General features: G+C 36.8%; 1 protein-coding gene across 7 annotated transcripts in view; it reads right to left on the reverse strand.

Moving 5' to 3' along the window:
* Window positions 1–4,097: 4,097 nt before the first annotated feature.
* The window catches only part of SPAST (spastin), a 38,578-nt gene continuing 24,887 nt past the window's right edge, over window positions 4,098–17,788 (reverse strand). For 6 of the 7 annotated variants that reach the window (XM_021545462.3, XM_021545460.3, XM_031504312.3 and 3 more), the window contains 6 exons: window positions 16,097–16,176; window positions 15,282–15,324; window positions 14,611–14,690; window positions 12,886–12,956; window positions 11,012–11,052; window positions 4,098–9,764 (listed from right to left, as the gene is read on the reverse strand). In XM_021545462.3, coding sequence (XP_021401137.1) covers window positions 9,642–9,764; window positions 11,012–11,052; window positions 12,886–12,956; window positions 14,611–14,690; window positions 15,282–15,324; window positions 16,097–16,176 — 438 coding nt within the window. In that variant the 3' untranslated portion in view covers window positions 4,098–9,641. Of the gene's footprint in view, window positions 9,765–11,011; window positions 11,053–11,228; window positions 11,315–12,885; window positions 12,957–14,610; window positions 14,691–15,281; window positions 15,325–16,096; window positions 16,177–17,788 lie in introns of all 7 variants that reach the window. The other variant, XR_014954398.1, reaches the window with a different exon arrangement.

The raw sequence follows: 17,788 nt of genomic DNA on the forward strand, positions 1-17,788 counted from the left end.
CCCCCTATGCCCACACACCTCCATCCTGGCAGAAGTTTTATAGGGAAAATTCCGTCTGAGGCCAAGATTTCGGCAGTCAGTCTTTTCTTCCATTCAGAGTCTATAGGTTAATAAGATTTTCTTTTTTGGTGGTGAAGAAGAACAACTCAGTTTCAGGAGTTGGTGAATCTCTTGATAAAATTTACTGCATTCACATGTATCTCCCCGAGGATTTCCATGATATCCATCTCGGGTCGTTCATACGATGATCAGCGCCTGGGCGACCCTATATCTCTCCAGACATGGCCCAATTCCTGGCCGAGCTACATCCTTTTACATGTAAATCGGGTTCTAATATACACCAGGTTTCGCGCGAGGGTGGGGGAAGGACTCCTAATACAAACGTGTATATTCTAACAAATATTTAATATCACATATATCATACTAGAAATGGCGCGAATTATATCTACTACACATAACACTAGTATTCAACCTAAACCTCCCATGGCACAGCTTAAGTGTCATAGTCCTAGGCCTATGTGTCTGTCACGATACTCCATGACAGCAATTCCCCAAGGATAGGTTCCCAGTAGGAGCATTCACTTCTCAGTCCCCAGCGCCAGCCCTCGCCGTGCCGCGGTACCCGGCGTTAAGGGCACTCAGGACACAGCCTGCAAAGGGCATTTATTTTCCCCAGCAAAACCCCCAAAGGACAGCAGTTCTCCAAAATACAGGAATTACGTTGACAATTTAGTCACTTTGTTGTGTGCCGAGATTCATGGAAGTGCGCCCGTTGCTGTGAATATGATGAACATTAGAAGCATCGCAGCCCAGAGGAGGGATCCGCACGCATTCCAGCCCCGTCCCGGAGCCAGCTGCTATCCAAAGCAGACTTTGAGAGAGGATTCTGCTACTGACTGCCGCTCCCGAGGCTCTGGAAGGCCGGGACACGAGGTGACAGCCATCCTCTGGGTGGGTGGCCAGCAGGTGGCTTCACTGTGCCAGAAGTTCCCGTCAGAAGGAATGTGTACGGCAGGACCGCTTTGCATGGAAGGTACCACGCAATCCACAACAGAAGTCATCTTGGAAGTTCGGATCGCTCTGAAAAATTGTGTTGCAAAGCACCTGCATGGGATTAAATGTACCGAAAGACTTAATCACAAAATAGCTTATTGATTATTTATTATTATTTGCAAAGTAAGAGGAAAAGAGAGGAATAAAAATTGAAGTGAGATATTTTATTAAGGCAGGTTATTGTGCTTAGGAAGAAACTTGAAACAACCTTCTGTAATACTGCCTTAATTTCTGTTCTTTTAAAGAGTCTATTCAGTTCTCCAGTACCTATAGTTAAAAATGTTATTTACACCTCACCTGTTCTGTATAACATACCAAAATATTTACCTGACTGTGGGTGAGAGAGAAGCCTGTACATTAAATTAAACCAGGAACAAGCCAGTCCTTAATCTGCTTCACAGTTAATCTGCTTCACAATTAAGTTGTGGGTATTGTCTCCCGTTCCCATGCATTTGCAGTGAGTGTGATTTTATTATTGATTTTAAAAAATAATAATCTTTATTTTCCAGATTTTGAGTGTATCTGGTCCTTACGTTATGAACAAAATAGCCTTGCTGGGACACATCGGCTTGAGCTAAGTACTGACATTGAAATGTTAATTAGCCAATTGCTCCTGGGAATCACCTACAACCCCACCCACACTAGGACCAGGATGCAAAATAATCCAGTGGAATCATGGGAGGAGGTTTTGGGGATGAAAAACACCCCTAAGTGGAAAAGATGGGCACAGTGGAGGGGGCTGGATGGGTGTGCAGGTTGGGGAAAAGGGAACCCCATCCCTAGTCTCTGTCTGACCTGTCACCATAACCTGCAGAGGACCAGACTGGAGTGGGCTATGGGAAGCAGGCACAAAAGAACACACTTCTTGGTGTTAGCTCTGGCTACCACTGAATCACGGAGACTCCAGGGACAGACTCTGCATCCCTTCTTACCCTTTGGCTACTGAAAAAAGCTACAACAGTGGGAGTGAGCCCCGTGTCAACCCCCTGCTGAGCTGACATTTTAATAAAGAGCTGAACACTAATGAAGGCGTAGACTCTGTTCATTTCACTTAGAGAATCATTAATTAAGAACAATTACCGGATTTATCAGGTAATTGTGCTCCTTAAGATCATATTTAATGTCTCAGACCTCATTCCAGGAATCTCTAAGTCTAATTATTAGTAAAATTCTAAGTTCTCATTCTAAGTTCTTGGCTGTAATAAGTAAGCTTTTTTCCAGTGTACAGAAGAAGTTTTGGAAACTATTTGCAGAAAATAGATCTGTGCTTTATAGAATCAGGCAAGAAATTCAAACTGCAGCTGCTGCCTCCATTCAAATTTAATGAGGAAATCAGAACTCTGATGAACCACTGTATAATTTGCTCCACAAAGTTGTTTGGTTACTTCACTATTGACATAGTATTGGGCTTTTTTAATTATTTGATGTCACAGGGTATTTCCTCCCAGAAGAGGCCAATAGTTTTTAGAAACTGCACTTGAGGAAGTGTCTTCACAGAAAAAAACTTCTACAATAGCACAGCTGATACTAGCATTCTGCATATAACAAAACTAACAGTCTTCAATGATGTCTTACTGAGGCAAATTTGAGGCCTTCTAGAAATTACTAAAATGAGATTTGAAAATAACAGAAGTTACAGACATAGAAAGAACATATTGTTCTTACAGTATACACTCACCAAAAAGTAGAATTTTCAAAACTATGTGGTAAAAATTTGCTCAATAGGTTGTTTGTAGGCTGATAATCTGAAAAACATGTGGGTTTTTTTTAATAGCACCTGGAATAATCCCACAAGTGTTGAGAGATGATGGACTTTAGTATTTTTCTGCCTTCACCACTGCATGTATTTTCTGGTTTATCATGATACATAGAATAAAAAATAACTTAGAGAAAGTTGCATAACTGTCTTCTTCAGAGCCATGTGAACCCTTGTAGAAAACAGGCTAGATTTCACAAGTTCACAACATATTTGGAAATTTGCAGAAAGATGATACGATTGGGGAAAAAAACCCCAACAACAGAAAAACCCCAAAACAAAACAAACCCCAACCATCCAAACAAACTAATAACAAAAAAAAAATCTAAACAAACAAAAACAACCACCACCCAACAAGTTTTAACTTTTTAACTTACTTTTTTTTCTCCCTTTTCTCTAGCAGACTTAGAGCACTAAAATACAGAAATAAACAGATCTCCATCTGAGATACACCAGCACCTAACACTAGGCATGCAACCTCGTCTCCCCTCCTTGGCAGGAATGGGAGCAATTTATGAGTCCAAGATAAAACTTCAGTCCAGGGTATGCTGCCAAAAACAATGTGTCTATAGATTTCAAATTAGCAAATGGTGGGACATTTTTTTTCATGCTCTTCTTTCTTCACTGATTTTATCTGATTATCTCCTCTACAAGAATAAAATACTCTAATGTCTGCAACCCATACACAAAAATACCAATAAAAATCATTTCAGTGGTTCAAAATCTACCTCCAAGCAGCCAAAGAGAGATAACTTGGATAGACACCAGTGATGGCTTTCTCTCCTAAGGAATTATTGCTTCCCAGAAGCAGGAATAGCTCACATGCTTCAGTCCAAATCACTTGGGTTTTTTTCTTCCTTACTGTATTGATTTTTATTGGGTTGATTTCTTTGAGCAGGGATTGACATGATGATGTGTGGAAGGCAGTGGTCATGCTGGTTTTTGGGAGACCCCTAATGCTGCCAGATATGTAATATTAAAATTAGTCTTAACAAAATAAAGTTTGATTAATTTTATCTTCAGGATGTAACTGTAATAACAGAAATAGCTTTAAGCAGTCCAGATGCAGTCTCAAGACAGAGAATTACAAATGGTAAGGCAATAGGGATAAGAAATTATAGTTAACAGAATTAACAGCAGTACTCTCCCCCAAGCAAAAGAAAAGCCATTTTGAGGCCAAGCAAATGCTGCTCCAAATTTTTCAGGACTTTCCCATGACCACCAGAATTAGTTATGTGAAACCTCCTGGTTTTCACCATGATCTAGCAAGACTAGGAGAAGCACACACTTTCAGTTTAAGCACATTTATTTAGGAAGTAGCACTTCTGTTTACATTAGTTTTAAGAACTTGAGTTATGTTCTTTAGAAATTGATTTATTTACACATTTATTGTTCCATCATCTGGTATACAACACCTGATGTTTTAAATTTTTTTTTAAACCACCAGCAATTTCATAGGCTTCAAATTTAATGAAAAGGCTTTTAGTTTTGGACATTTTATCTGATAAACAGACAAGAAAACAGTAATAACAGGACAAACAAAACGTTTTATTGTAAGCTAAAGCTATGTGACTGCTTGTCATGCTTTTTTACATTGCTTATTATTAGTAAAATAGTGTTTAACATTTCAGAAAACATTCTTAAAAGAACAATGAAACAAAAGTGCTTCTAAACAAAAAAATACAAAAATAAATCCCATCCTGGAGTTGTCCAATATATTTTATGGGGGTGGGGTATGGTGTTTTGTCTCCACCTTTGGTTTTCATCACTTTAATACAGATTTCTGAAAAATACTGACTAGCCCTTCACACAACTAAAAATGGGAATCATGTGGCAAAACCAATTTCTGTATTTCCAGTCCCTTTGACAGGTGTGTGACTATTAGACAAAGGACTTTCTTCCCCACTTCTAATGGGAGAGAACCCATAACTGAGAGGCTACATCCCAGCATCTTTGATGACTACGCCTGTATTAACCAACTACAAAGAGCGCCGATCTTTCATCCTCAAAGCCACTTCTCTACAGAAAGGATTTTTTAAGAAGTGTATCTTATGAAGGCAAGGAAAGTCTTACAGCAAAACAAGATTCATCACCATAGTTTCCAGAAGTAATGTCAAGCATTTTCAAATCAAAACATCAGACTCTGAAGAACCTGCAGTGTTGGAGCCAGTATACTGAATCCACTGGAGGAATGTGTACCTTGCCAATTATTGCTGAACTCAGGAGGTAGTTATTGACAAGGTAAGAAGCTTCCACTCTGACACCTAATAATTTACACATGAAGCAGGAAAAACAGAATACACATTTCCCCATATTTTACAAGATTATTTTATATTTGGAGGAAGTGACAGCTTAGCTTCCTCATTCCGTGAAATTATAATTATCATAATTAAAAGAAAATATACTGAAAACTATAATTAAATAAGAAATTCTAAAAGAAAATAGCTGATGAATTGGTCATCTCTTAGGATGTCTGCAGATCATTCTAAGCATGGAAATTCACATAGGTCATTAAAACAACATTCTTCAACACTAAACAGCAGCTCAAGAGAAACTAATAATAAAACTGCCTCTAATTAGCACAATGATTGAGATAACTAGTTGCATTGAATACCTGCTTGCTACTCTTCATTCCATTTTTGATATCTGGTAGAAACCCCAACAAATTAAAGCATCACAAAAGCTTGAATGAATGAAAATCTGGTCAGATACAGTAGCACTGGTCCCCCCTTGCAAAGCTGCCACATGCAGAAGCATCACTAAAGCACTGGAGAAGTTAGAGAAGTACATCCTAGGCACAACTATGCATCACCCATGTCTTGGGTAGGAAAGCATTATGGAAATCTAGGGCACCAAGTCTCACCAGAGGTGATTAAGGAAACCCCAAGGAAAACGCTGCTCTCCTTTGCAGAATAGATGTCTCAGTTCCATTTGCCAGCACATCTGATTGCAGTGTTCCCAGTACAAAGTACTTACATTTCACAAGAGGGACCTGACAGCAGTGCCAAGCAGTGCTAAACCTCACTTGTCTAGAATAGAAAAATTACTATTTATCCTACCCCAGAAGGTAAGAAAGATTGAGTTATGTGTATATTGAGTTAAATGTATAAAAACTGTCATTTTAAGAACACTTGAGAGAATGGAACAGAAAAGCCAGCAATAGCCTCTAATCAGTGCAGTGACAACATACCTTCTCAGTTCAGAGACCCCATTTTTACTCAATTTAAATTGTTAACACATTTGTTTCCTACATTAAGTTGAGGGACCATATTCAACAGAACTGTACTAGCAACTGGCTTTGAGTCAGCAAGACATCTCAGGGCACAGTGCCTATTTCTGATACACTAAACGTTGTAAAGTTTAAAAAACTACCAGGACAGAGAAACTTAATTGTGCATAAATATCCTAGGTTAAGGCTTATCTTTAGTATTCTGTGCTGAGTTTGTCTTTGCATAAGCAGAGTACCTGTACAGGTTTGCTGTAATCCACAGAAAAGTCAACATTAGTAAAGGGAGAATCATAACACACCACAAATTCTCATTTTAAGGAGAAAGAGCAATCTACATACTATTCTTCTAGTATGTGGAAAGACAAAGTGTGGCTCTTGCTTAATAAAAAGCAGGAACCTGCTTAATAAAAGCAGAAAGGTTGTTCAAAAAACACAAGGGGTTTGGGTTGGTTTTATTTTCTCCCTCCAGTAACTGCTACACTTGAGAAGTTAGTAAAACACACTGGCAGAGAGCCAGACAAGCTGCTTACTAATCATGTCAAAAAAGTGGGTCAAGTTGCTCATTCACTAGCAGTGGGCAGATTCACAGAAAATAAAAGGGGGGGGCGGGGACGGGGGAAGAAAAGAAAAAAAATCAGTCCAGAGAGATAATGGAATGGCAGTCTTCACAGAGGTTAAAAGCACCCAAGCTGCTGTCCTGTCTATCCTGATTCAAGACATTGTATTAGACGCAACCTGATTTTGTGGAAAATACAGTTGGTAAAGTTCTGTGTGAGTGCTATAGACTTGGGAAATATGCGTAATTTGAGGTTGTTCAGGGTGGTTTTGGTTTTTGTTTTTGGGGGGGGTGGGGAAGGAAGGTTTGGTAGTTTTTTCCCATTGTGGTTGTTTTTCCATCTGCTCTTACACACAGTTAATCCAACATATAGATGGAATCACTGAACTGGGACTTAGTACATGCAAAATGAGGAGTGAGATGGAAGATAATGCCTTAAGTGAAACTGAATTGCTCTTAAAAGACACTATTCAGAAAATAGCATAAGACAAGACATTTAGAGGAGATTTATGAATCAAACAGCACCTGGCCATGCGCCAAAAATCCAGCAGCTGTGGGAAAAACTGATGTTGCAGAACAAATTTTTTTTTTTTTTTTACTGTGTTCCAGCTTTAATTTATTGGGCTGTAGTTCATTCACTAAGCAGAAAACAATCAGGCATAATAGAAGACCAAAAAGCAGCTGTACCAGTCACACAGATTCTCTTGACCTGAACTGGTTGTACAAACTAGTGAAAAGGCTGGTCCCTTTTCTTTTCCTGTAGCAGCTGGTGATTCTGACTCTGTGCTGCATACCAGTGCTGCTTTAGGAGATGGGGACTTCTATCTCAACATCAACTCTATCCATGCCAATGAGTATGCATTTGAAATAAGTAACTTTTATGTTCCTCAAAATTAAGTTTACAGTTTTGTAACAATCATTTAGGAATACTCAAAACCAGAAGCATTATCTTCAAAGTTCTCATTTGCAAAAGGTCTCAAGGAATGTTTACCAAAGCTTTATGAATGAAACCAAGGCCCTTTTTTAGATGTAGCTATTTGGCAGATGCCAATACAACAGTAATATTCATGCTTAGCACTATGAAGAGAATGACAAATATAGATCAAGTCAGCCAGGAATCTCTAACAACAGAGATGTACTAATGAAGGCAGAACAAAGGCAAAGCAAGATGTGAGATTTAAGAATCTGAAATCTTTTAGCATTTCTCCAGAAAAGCGAATCGCAGGAACCAAAGTCATATTTAATTTACGTAAGACATACATTTCAGAGTATCCTATCCTTAGAAGGCTAGAAGTGGTTTGGTTAGACTATTTGAAAAGGCATAGTAGTGGAACACAATCTTCTCTTATTTGATTGCTTTTAATCTTAAGATCAGTTAAAAGCATCTCTGGTTGAAAAAAAAAATAATCACAAACATATTGCATATGTGCACCTCAAAGGTTTGACAGAGTTTCTGCTATTTAGTACTCAATACCACACAGTGAGCATAGTCCTCTCAAGAGTATTACTATACCTACAACTGCATCTATCAGGTAGGGTTGGGGGTTTTTCCTATATACATTTAATATATTATTTACAGTCAACTTTCAGGTAAGTAGTTAAAAAAAATAAGTTAAATGAAAATTTAAAAACAAATTTTCTGTTAAGACCAAAACCAAATAACACTTACAACTCATTTCCATTAAAACAACAGTGAACAATAGGCATTTTTGCAGTATCACTAAGTTGGAAGAGGTGTAAAAAAAAACCTCAAACCAACCAAAAAAATGAAGAACCCAACAACCCACAAACCTGCTTTAACAAGGAACTAGTGTTCTGCCTTGCAAACATCTGTGTTTAATCTGTGTAGAATTTGTAAACAAGATGTGAGGCCTTTAGAAGTAAAGGCAAAATTGCTTTCTTTTATTATGATATTTAAAGGCTATCATTTAAGAGTTTGTTTTTTTTAATAGCTTGTCATTTATATAATAAAAACAAGTATTTGTACAAAGATGCAGTTTCTTTTTAAAAAAGCAGATCAGTTGAGTGTTTCATACTTTAATATATAAACTGAAACATATGAAATCTATAAAAACATTAATGTGTGCCATGTATTAAACATGTAGTCTCATATTTTAACGCTTACATGTGGAGATTAAAAAAATTATCACAATGGAAATTTTACTTTCAATTACCATAAACAGACCAAAATACAGAGTAGAAACACATCATTTCTGAAACTCAACAATCAGCATCACTTACTCTCTCAAACATCAGCTGGGCTTAAGTTGTACACTGTAAGCATATAGCTAACATTCTACCAATGAAAGCATTACAAAATGCATTAAGAGAAAATACTGCCAGTAAATGAGTATCTCAGTCTATTCTTTTATTTAGTAATGTTTCTTTTAAAAGGCAGTTTGAATTGGTTTTATAAGATTGGGGTTTTTTGCTGTTCTGCTATGAAAGGTCTTCAAACCTGTCCTGTGAACAACTCAGTCACACTACAACAAAACAAAAAGACAAATAATAACAGACCAGCTACTTTTAACATTTTAATAATCATAATTCCCCAATGCTTTTCTTCCACTCTGCACAGGGAAATTGTTTTATTTGGCACATTAAGGATAAAAAAAGTCAAAAAAATGAACTGCAGTTTACAAACCTCAAATTGAACATCATTGTTCCAAGTTCATTGTTCATCAATATCATGGCAAAATTAAAAACAAAAAAACCCACACACAACATAGGGAAAGATACTCCAATGATCAATATCATCAGAGCCTTGTAGCAGAAACAATATACATATATTAATGTTCAAACCAGAATCAGATTGCTAGGACTCTTACTTATCTCAAGTCCTGTTGTGCTCTTACTTACAGCGTGTAAATCCTCTCTAAATGGCAAGGAGGCTTTGATGAACACATTTCACATTGTATAATTTTCTCTTAATATCAAGTTTTAATGCAGATACTTAAATATCTGTAAAGTCCTGTAAACTCTGGCAGCTTCCCAGTTGTCTGCACCAAGTGCTTCCCAGGCAGCAGTGTTTCACTTCAAGTAGTGTCTCACACTGTGGTATCTCCAAAGTCCTTGTTCCAGCGAATATATGCTTCCAGGGTCTGTGGACTCAAACTGCGCTTGATCTTCTTCAAAGATTCTGTGAAGTCCGACAGCTTGATATTTCTCATCTAAACAGAAAATGAACAACATCAGGGTCACAAGTGGTTTATGCATTTTGGTTTATTCAAGAAGTATTTGAGTATTCACTTTTAACAAAACACATTATATGAGCGCTGCATCTTGATGTAACAATTTTTTTTTTGCAGAGTAGACACTCACTGCAACAACCCCCCCAAGAACATGGTATAGTCTCCATTGATGGAGGTTTTGAAGATATGACTGGGCAAGGTGCTAAATAATCTCATCTAAGTTACCTTTGCCACAAAAGGATGGACCAGGTGATTTTTCAAGTTACCTTCCAAACCAGAGTGTTCTATTACTTTATGACCTGATGCAAGAGTCTTGTAATTTAAGGCTACCAGTATGTACCATTTTTTAATAAACTAACACTTGCTAATAGAACAATCTGCCTTGTTACTTAATAGCTCATTAGACTGTCTCATTACTTCCTATTTAGTAGGTGGTGGGAGCTGGTGCATATGAGGACATCACCACAAATAATCACAGATGCTGTCATCCTCCTGCAACAAATCCTTCCAGCTTATAGCTTTGGACACAACCTCAGGCTAATCACAAAAAGCAACTCAGAAATTAAGTTTTGCTTCATTTTCCCCTGTGTAATCGTGGCTTGCACACATACCTGAACAGAAACTTCTGTACACAGGACCAATTGTCTCCCTTATTTTTTCTTTCATGTTTACAGCTGCAGTTTGTGGTCAGGAGCTTAATCTTTTTCTTTATGATGGTCCATGTCAATGAATGCAAGTATTATACATATACATGCACAAATCTGTTTTAGGTTCTCCCTAAATTAACCTACTTTATGCAAAGATGCGGTGGAAGGGGTAGAAGAAATTTCACTAACACTTCTGGGAATGTTCTTGGGAAGTAACACAGTGATTAAATAAAAGCCAGGTCTCTGACATCATCAGCTAGGTAACAAATACTGCACTTCAGTGTGAAGGAAAAGACAGGACAGTCAGCTAAAATGAAGAACAACAGACTTAATAACAAAAAAGGAAGTGCTCTGAAGGCTGAAAGCCAACAAACTACCCATGAACCTCTAACATCTGAGGACAGATCTTCTTAATCTCCATTTCTAAAGAATTTTATTTAATGAAGAAGTGATTAAAATTTATAACACCCCCAGAAGTTATCCTGTTTTGTATGATACTACAAATAAAAAATGGATCTTAAAAGTTAGTGAGAAAACATTCTATTCAAAGGGGAAAATACATCTGTTAGATCAGCTTACCTCACTGGCAGACATGTTCTTCACCTGTTCTGGTTTTAATTCTGTAAAAATAGAGATGGGTGAGTTCCATAAGAAAACTTCCATCATTTCTGACAAATAAAACATGTTTAAAACACTTCTATTATGGAAAAATCCCCGGCAGCTAAAAATTATACCTTTCTGCCTCAACACATACTCCTGTACAGAAAGGTACATAATGTTTTTGCCTCCTTCTTACCCATTTATCAGCTCCTCAACCAGGCTGCTCCCACACTCAGTTACTGCAGATGCAGCACAAAGTGATAGCAGAATTATTCCTTCTTCCTAAAGAATGGAAAACAGTACACAGGCCAGTAGAGCTACCACTCCCTACTGTGGTATCCACAACCTCCCTACTGAATTTCAGGAAAAAGAAGTTACAGTCAGCCAAAAGCACTGAAATAAAATCAGGCAGGGCACATTACAATGCTTCTTGCCCTATGCTGCACTCATGGGATCTAAACATTCTTGTATCATTCACAAATATTTTTTTTTTTTGGTAACTTGCAATATTTTCATGGTATCAACATCTAACAGCAAACATTTTGCTATGAGAGCACAATAAAAAGAATCTAGGAATGATTGGCAAGGATGATATCACAAAACATTTTCAAAAATATATTGTTTTATATGGAATACAGGAGCAAGTAAAAGAAATGTGTGGCACAATGTTACACGGTCTCCTCTTGAAATGGATTTGCATGTGAAGTGAGTTGTCAGCAAAGTAAAGCCTGCATACCTAAATGCCTACATTATTAATTCCACCACTCTAAATAAATATATTCAAATTCTTAGGAGACACGATGTCTCTTATGAGAGCCATTTAATGCAGTTCTGTTTCCCAGTTATTATGCATTATTGTGAAAGATCTACTTTACAAATTAAGCAGCTCAAAGAAAATGGGTAAAAAACATTACATTCCAACAGCTGCTTTCAAAAGACAGAGTGCACTGGTAAAAATATATGCTACAGGACTTAAAAAAATAATAACACAAACACACCCACAAAACATGAACAGACCTCTCCTCCCTATAAATAATTTAAAAGAGTTGCAACAATCTTTAGTTACACATAATAGGCTGGTACTACAGAACACTTCTGCGCTGCCTGCCTTTAGTACCTCTCTGTAAAGTAGGACAATATGTCTACAAACAGAAAATTAACACCAAATCTTCACAATCTTTTCTACACAAAAACCCTTCTACTGATCTCCACTAAACAAGATCATGTCCCTTAGATGTGGCTACTGGACACATAACTAGCTAGTTAAATGGAACAAAGAGAGGAGATGTTGGAAAAAAAGTATTCACATTAGAACTGTGAGTTTTTCCTAGCTGGACATGTCAGAGAAAGAACAAATATAAATATAACTCTAGTTCATTCACAGTTGTCATTTGGATCACAATTCAACATTAAGAGTTAAAAATATAAAAAGCTATGCCATTCAAACTGTATCTAGAAAAACCCCATTAAATATCTTGTTTCAGTTTTCCTTCCCTTAGACTTGAAAGAGATTTGACCCATTTATAAAGACAAGTAATGCAATCAGCAATTGCTACTCAAGTAATAATTTAGCTACAACAGAAATGACACCAGCCTCAAAAAGTCACTAGTGAAAAACCCTACAAATCAGTGAGAAACACTTCACACTGCTTTTCTCCTATGACATAAAAATTTTCTGTTTCTCATTGTGAGATGCTGAAGGATTTTGTGTAAGTAATCTTATGAAGATGTTATTATAAGGAACAGACTAAAATACAATGTAAAAAGTTAAATTTCAGAGGTTTGAGAATTATAAAGATTCAAGAAAATATAATTCTGATGTCAAAACCTCAATAAAAATCTCTGCAGCTTACCTCGAATGGGGCCAAGTGCTGCATCCTTCGCTAATGCAGTTAGGTCACTTCCAGAGTATCCATCTGTCATCCTTTGGCAAAGTAAAAAGTGGGGTCAAGGAGGAATGAAAAAAAAAAACAAAAACTTGCTTCAAACCACATCAATTTAATTGCAGATAACCCAAGTGCTACTTAATCGGAAGAAGTATTTCTTTGATGTTATTTTTCAAGTTTAATAAATCAGAAGTGTGTTCACTGTAAGTGATCTTTCACAGATTAAATTTAAAGTACAGGTATTCAAGTCCCAAATAACATTCTAGGAAAAAAAAAAAAGGCAGCAACTAGGATTTTCAGATGAAAATTGATCCCAAGCACATTTACTATTTCTCTTAGGAGACTTCTGTATCAGTAGTTTATCAACATTCGTCAATTATCATGAAACCAAAACCTCAATTGTCCTGTACACTCTGCAGGAGCTGTTCCAGAATTAGACTTAATATGCAAATTAATCAATGAAATACTTTGGAGAATAAAGGCCTCCACTGAACCAGGAAGCCACGAATACAAAATGCCAACATAAGTGAAAATTAGTAGTAGAGGTTACCTAAAGGAAAATTTAAAAACAAAACCAGCACCCTTGTAAGAACAGTTGCTAGCTGCAGCAACAAGAGCTTAGTCTTCTGGAGATCATGAAGTCTGTTAGAGTTTATAGAAAAAGTTGCAGAGGGGCAAAAGAACAAAAAATCATAATGGAGGTTAAATACTTCTCTCTTTCAAAACAAAGAAAAATTGAAAAATAAGCAGGTAGGATGACCAACTTTTACATTTTCTCTAATCCCTTTAAAAAAAACTGTGCTCCAGTTGCATTTGTAATTTGGTTCTTGTATCTGCAGTTAGAATACTGATACTGTGCTTTTCCTCCAGTTAGCTATTATTGCAGCCTAAATGTGGCCTGAGCTAACAACCTTCAAACACAGAGGGAATGTATTCAGTTTGATTACACATCAACTTTGGCAACATTACTAACAGGGTGACAAAATGCTACATCCAAGACTGTACTAACCTCTGCTGTCCTGTCACAAAGAGAAAGAGACTGAAGTACATTCACCTACCTATCTTTGCTATCTCATGCTCTGTCTTCATTCCTTCCTGCCCTACCTGATTTTTAGTCTGATCTCCCTCACACAAATTATTAGATTTAGGTGACTAACAGCAGTACTGTGTCAATCTCAATGATGAAAATCATAAAACAACTCCACTTCATAACAGGAAGGGAAAATTAACCCACATTTTGCCAATAAAATTTGAAAGTGAAAAGAACCTAAAATTATCTAGTGCTTGCTCTGCTATCTTGGTAATACATTCAACATGCCCAGCAAGGCACCAGCAAAGAGATCTTGCCAATTATGTGAAATGAATGCCAAGTGCAAAACTGGTGCTATCTTTTTGCATCAGGGAGGAGAGCTGGACTCCTTGAGGGACTGGTGGAAAGAAGCATCCTCCTCCCTCCTCCTCAAAGGAAAGAGCTGTTGAGCATGTTTCAACAACAGAAACCTGACTGGGTGTATCCTCATATGCATATATAAAAACACTTTCATATAGCCTGACAGGGAACCATCTTCCCCAAATGCAATTCATGTTGTTGTTGCTGGATGATTTACATTAGCTACATTTTGAATGAATTAAACAATCTGAATTAATGCAGTAGACGAATATATTTATTTAGTATGGTTACAAAATACTTACCTAGCTAGTTGAGTCAACTCTTTTTGGGTTAATGGACTTCCTTGCTTGCTTAGAAGATTTTTAAGCAAAATCAATCTTGTCTGAAAAGAAGATAAAATTATCATATATAAAACTCGTTTTCATGCAACACTTAGAATTGTGTTGCAAAAACAGAATTACACTTTTGTCAGTTTTGCTTTTGTGCTTCACCTGTTTAAACTTGCCCACAGTGCTTGTGCAATTAAACTGTGCAATATCATCTCTTCAGGAGCAGAGATAAGGACTGGGTAAAAACAAGATCAAGAGCCCAACTACTAGTGTCAAGAATAATTAGAATCATCATCAAAAGTGCTGATGTTCTATTGAACTGAAAATCATTAGGAACTGCAAAACACTCTACTTCAGCCAAACAAACATGCTCCTGTAAGTCCTACTTCAGACTTGCCTACGTCTGCCAGTCTGTAAGCAACATGTCACTACTCAAGAAACACTAATTAGCTACCACCAGATTGGCTACTAGTATGAGTGAAAACAAAAAATAGGGAAAAACTTTAAACAGTTCCCAGAATTAAAGCATAGTGTATATGGTCAAGGTGAGCCAGAAGTTATTTCATGGAACTGTATCATCCACAAGGGCAAGTTAAGAATTGCCTATAAGTGTCTAAAAAATGTGAGTGGAAAACAGTACTTACTTCCTCATTTGGTAAAGACACATACACCCGTTTGGTGAACCGTCTGAAAAAAATCCAAACATGCATACATTGTTCACACTATTCTATAACTATTTAGCACACACAAATCTAACGTTTCATTTAGTTAAGTGACAAAATTTCATTTTCATCATCAAATTCTAGGAAGTACAACTGGACAACAACAAAAGAGAAAATGTACCAGCCACTGGTGCCACCTTACTCTTATCTGAAGTTATAAGACCCCTCCCAGAGGAGAAACACTCTAAAGGCAGAAATACCACTGACTACCAGCAATTAAATGAAACATGTCTTAATTTTGACACAAAAAAATATTTGGAATAATTTCTTCAGGCAGTGCTGACATATCTCTTTTCCTCAATCAAGAATGAAAAGAGAATAAAGTATGAGTACTTTTAACAAAAAAGTCCTAAGGCAAATCTACAGCAAGATCTGTAATTGCATGGATGTTAGAAGACAATATTCACAAAGGAGAATCTGGAATACTGATCAAACTTTCTCCTTTATTTTGCCATTAAGATCCAAACAACAAAAAACCAAAATATTAAATCCAAGAAATTTAAGAAGCACTGCCTTGATCTCAACAGGTGCTACAGTTACAGACAATTCTAAGACCATAATGATTGTGCATATGCCTCTCAAAAGAAAAGAGTAAAGACCCTCTTTGAGAGGTTAAATAATTTAGCCTTGCTGAATAGCTTTTACTTATTACACAACTTCACCAAGATACTAGGCAAAACCTGTCTTTCATAATGAATATCATCTTAGTGTATATTCAGAAAAAGATGTTTTGATACCTGAGAACAGCATCATCAAGCTCCTGAGGCCTGTTTGTTGCTCCCATCACAAGTATTCTGTCCTCTCCAGAAGACTGCACCTATATAATGTGGGAAGGCAAGCCAGCTCTCAGTTTACACAGTCTACATTAAGCAGAAATACAACAAAACCAATTAAAAATTTGCTATGGATTCACACCAATGGGATCTTAATATATATATCCTTTAGCATTTTTTCCATTAAGGTAGGTTTAAAACATTACTGATAAATGTAAAATCAAACCAGGAAAAGGTAGGGAAAAAAACTGAAAAAAATCTTTCTGGAAAAAACGGAGACTATAAAACTATAAAAGGCACTCATCAGTTTAGTTGCCAGGAAATAATTATGGTGAAAAAAACAGACTTTCTGCTGTTCTGGAGTTTTAACACCAAACACTATTTTGCAGCCTATAAGGTGAGAATCAAAAGTTTAAAGCATAGCCAGAACCACAAACTCAGAACAGAGATCCATCTAACACAGGCCTTGCAGAAATCAGTAATCAAAACAGGGTAAAAAATAACCGTAATAGCAGAAAGACAAAGCAATTTCCTTCCTAATTCACCTTAGACCTTCCAAACTTTTGAGAAAACATTAGGCTATCAAATACATTATTATTTGCTTAGTGTTCAGTTCTTCATAGATTTAGGTTCACTGCTAGCATACCATGTTCAAAAGGTTCCCCAAAAATACTGTATGACATATTTACACCCTAAATATTAAGTCAGCAAATTTTGCATTATTTTTATTTTTCCCTTTTCATTTTAAGGAAAAACTCTGCATGCGTGTGTAAATAACCTCTGCATATCACTGTCACATTGCATTATTTGTCCTGATTCATTAATTTTGGAGTTTTTCCCAACCTAGCTGCCTCTCCATGTTGTCATCTGCTCCTCTTGTACCTCTTTACTATTGCTTCACCACTGCAGCAATATTCCACCAAGCTAATGAAACACAAACTAAAATTATTCACTACAAGAACAGTGCTGTGACAGAAAAATACACTGATCTCATTTGTGTGTCCCACTATGAAATCCAGTTCCTCTTCCTGGGTACTGCATTCATGCCATTAAATACTTCTTACTGGATTCTGTCTTCTCTAGCTTATGATACCAAGAAAAAAGTTATAGCTCAAGAAAAGGTGTACTAACACAGAAATTAATCTTTCTGGTGTGTCAGAACTGTGTATACATGAGATACCTATATATATATAATCTGAACTAGTCTGTTAGAAATCCTCATCCCTCAAGTTTCACCTGCTGACAATGCATACTTGGGACACATATTCCTTTGAAATAAAAAATGATTTAAAAGCCATTTAATCTTGTTTTGCTTTGCTAGAATAAAGAAAAGTGATTCATAAAGCCATGCAATTGTAAACATGGATTCTACCCTCCATGACCCTCAGTCCCTCTTGTCCTGTAAGAACAGTTGTGCTCACAGCTCCTTTACTACTGCTACCTGTTATCCTTTTTTCTATGTCCATAATCTTCCAAGACATTATTACAGCTCATCTCTTGATCACTACATTTCAGTCCAGACTGCATCTTCCAGAATACCACAGTAAGCATGTAGAAAATTAAGAACAACAAAAAAATGCTGTTTGCATGGTGAGGTGGGAGGGAGGCTGAGCTAAGTCCCAGCAGCCAAACCCTTTATAATTCACCTATAGATTG

The sequence above is a fragment of the Lonchura striata genome, chromosome 3 (assembly GCF_050655825.1).
Source record: "Lonchura striata isolate lonStrDom1 chromosome 3, ASM5065582v1, whole genome shotgun sequence".
Classification (NCBI taxonomy): Eukaryota; Metazoa; Chordata; class Aves; order Passeriformes; family Estrildidae; genus Lonchura; species Lonchura striata.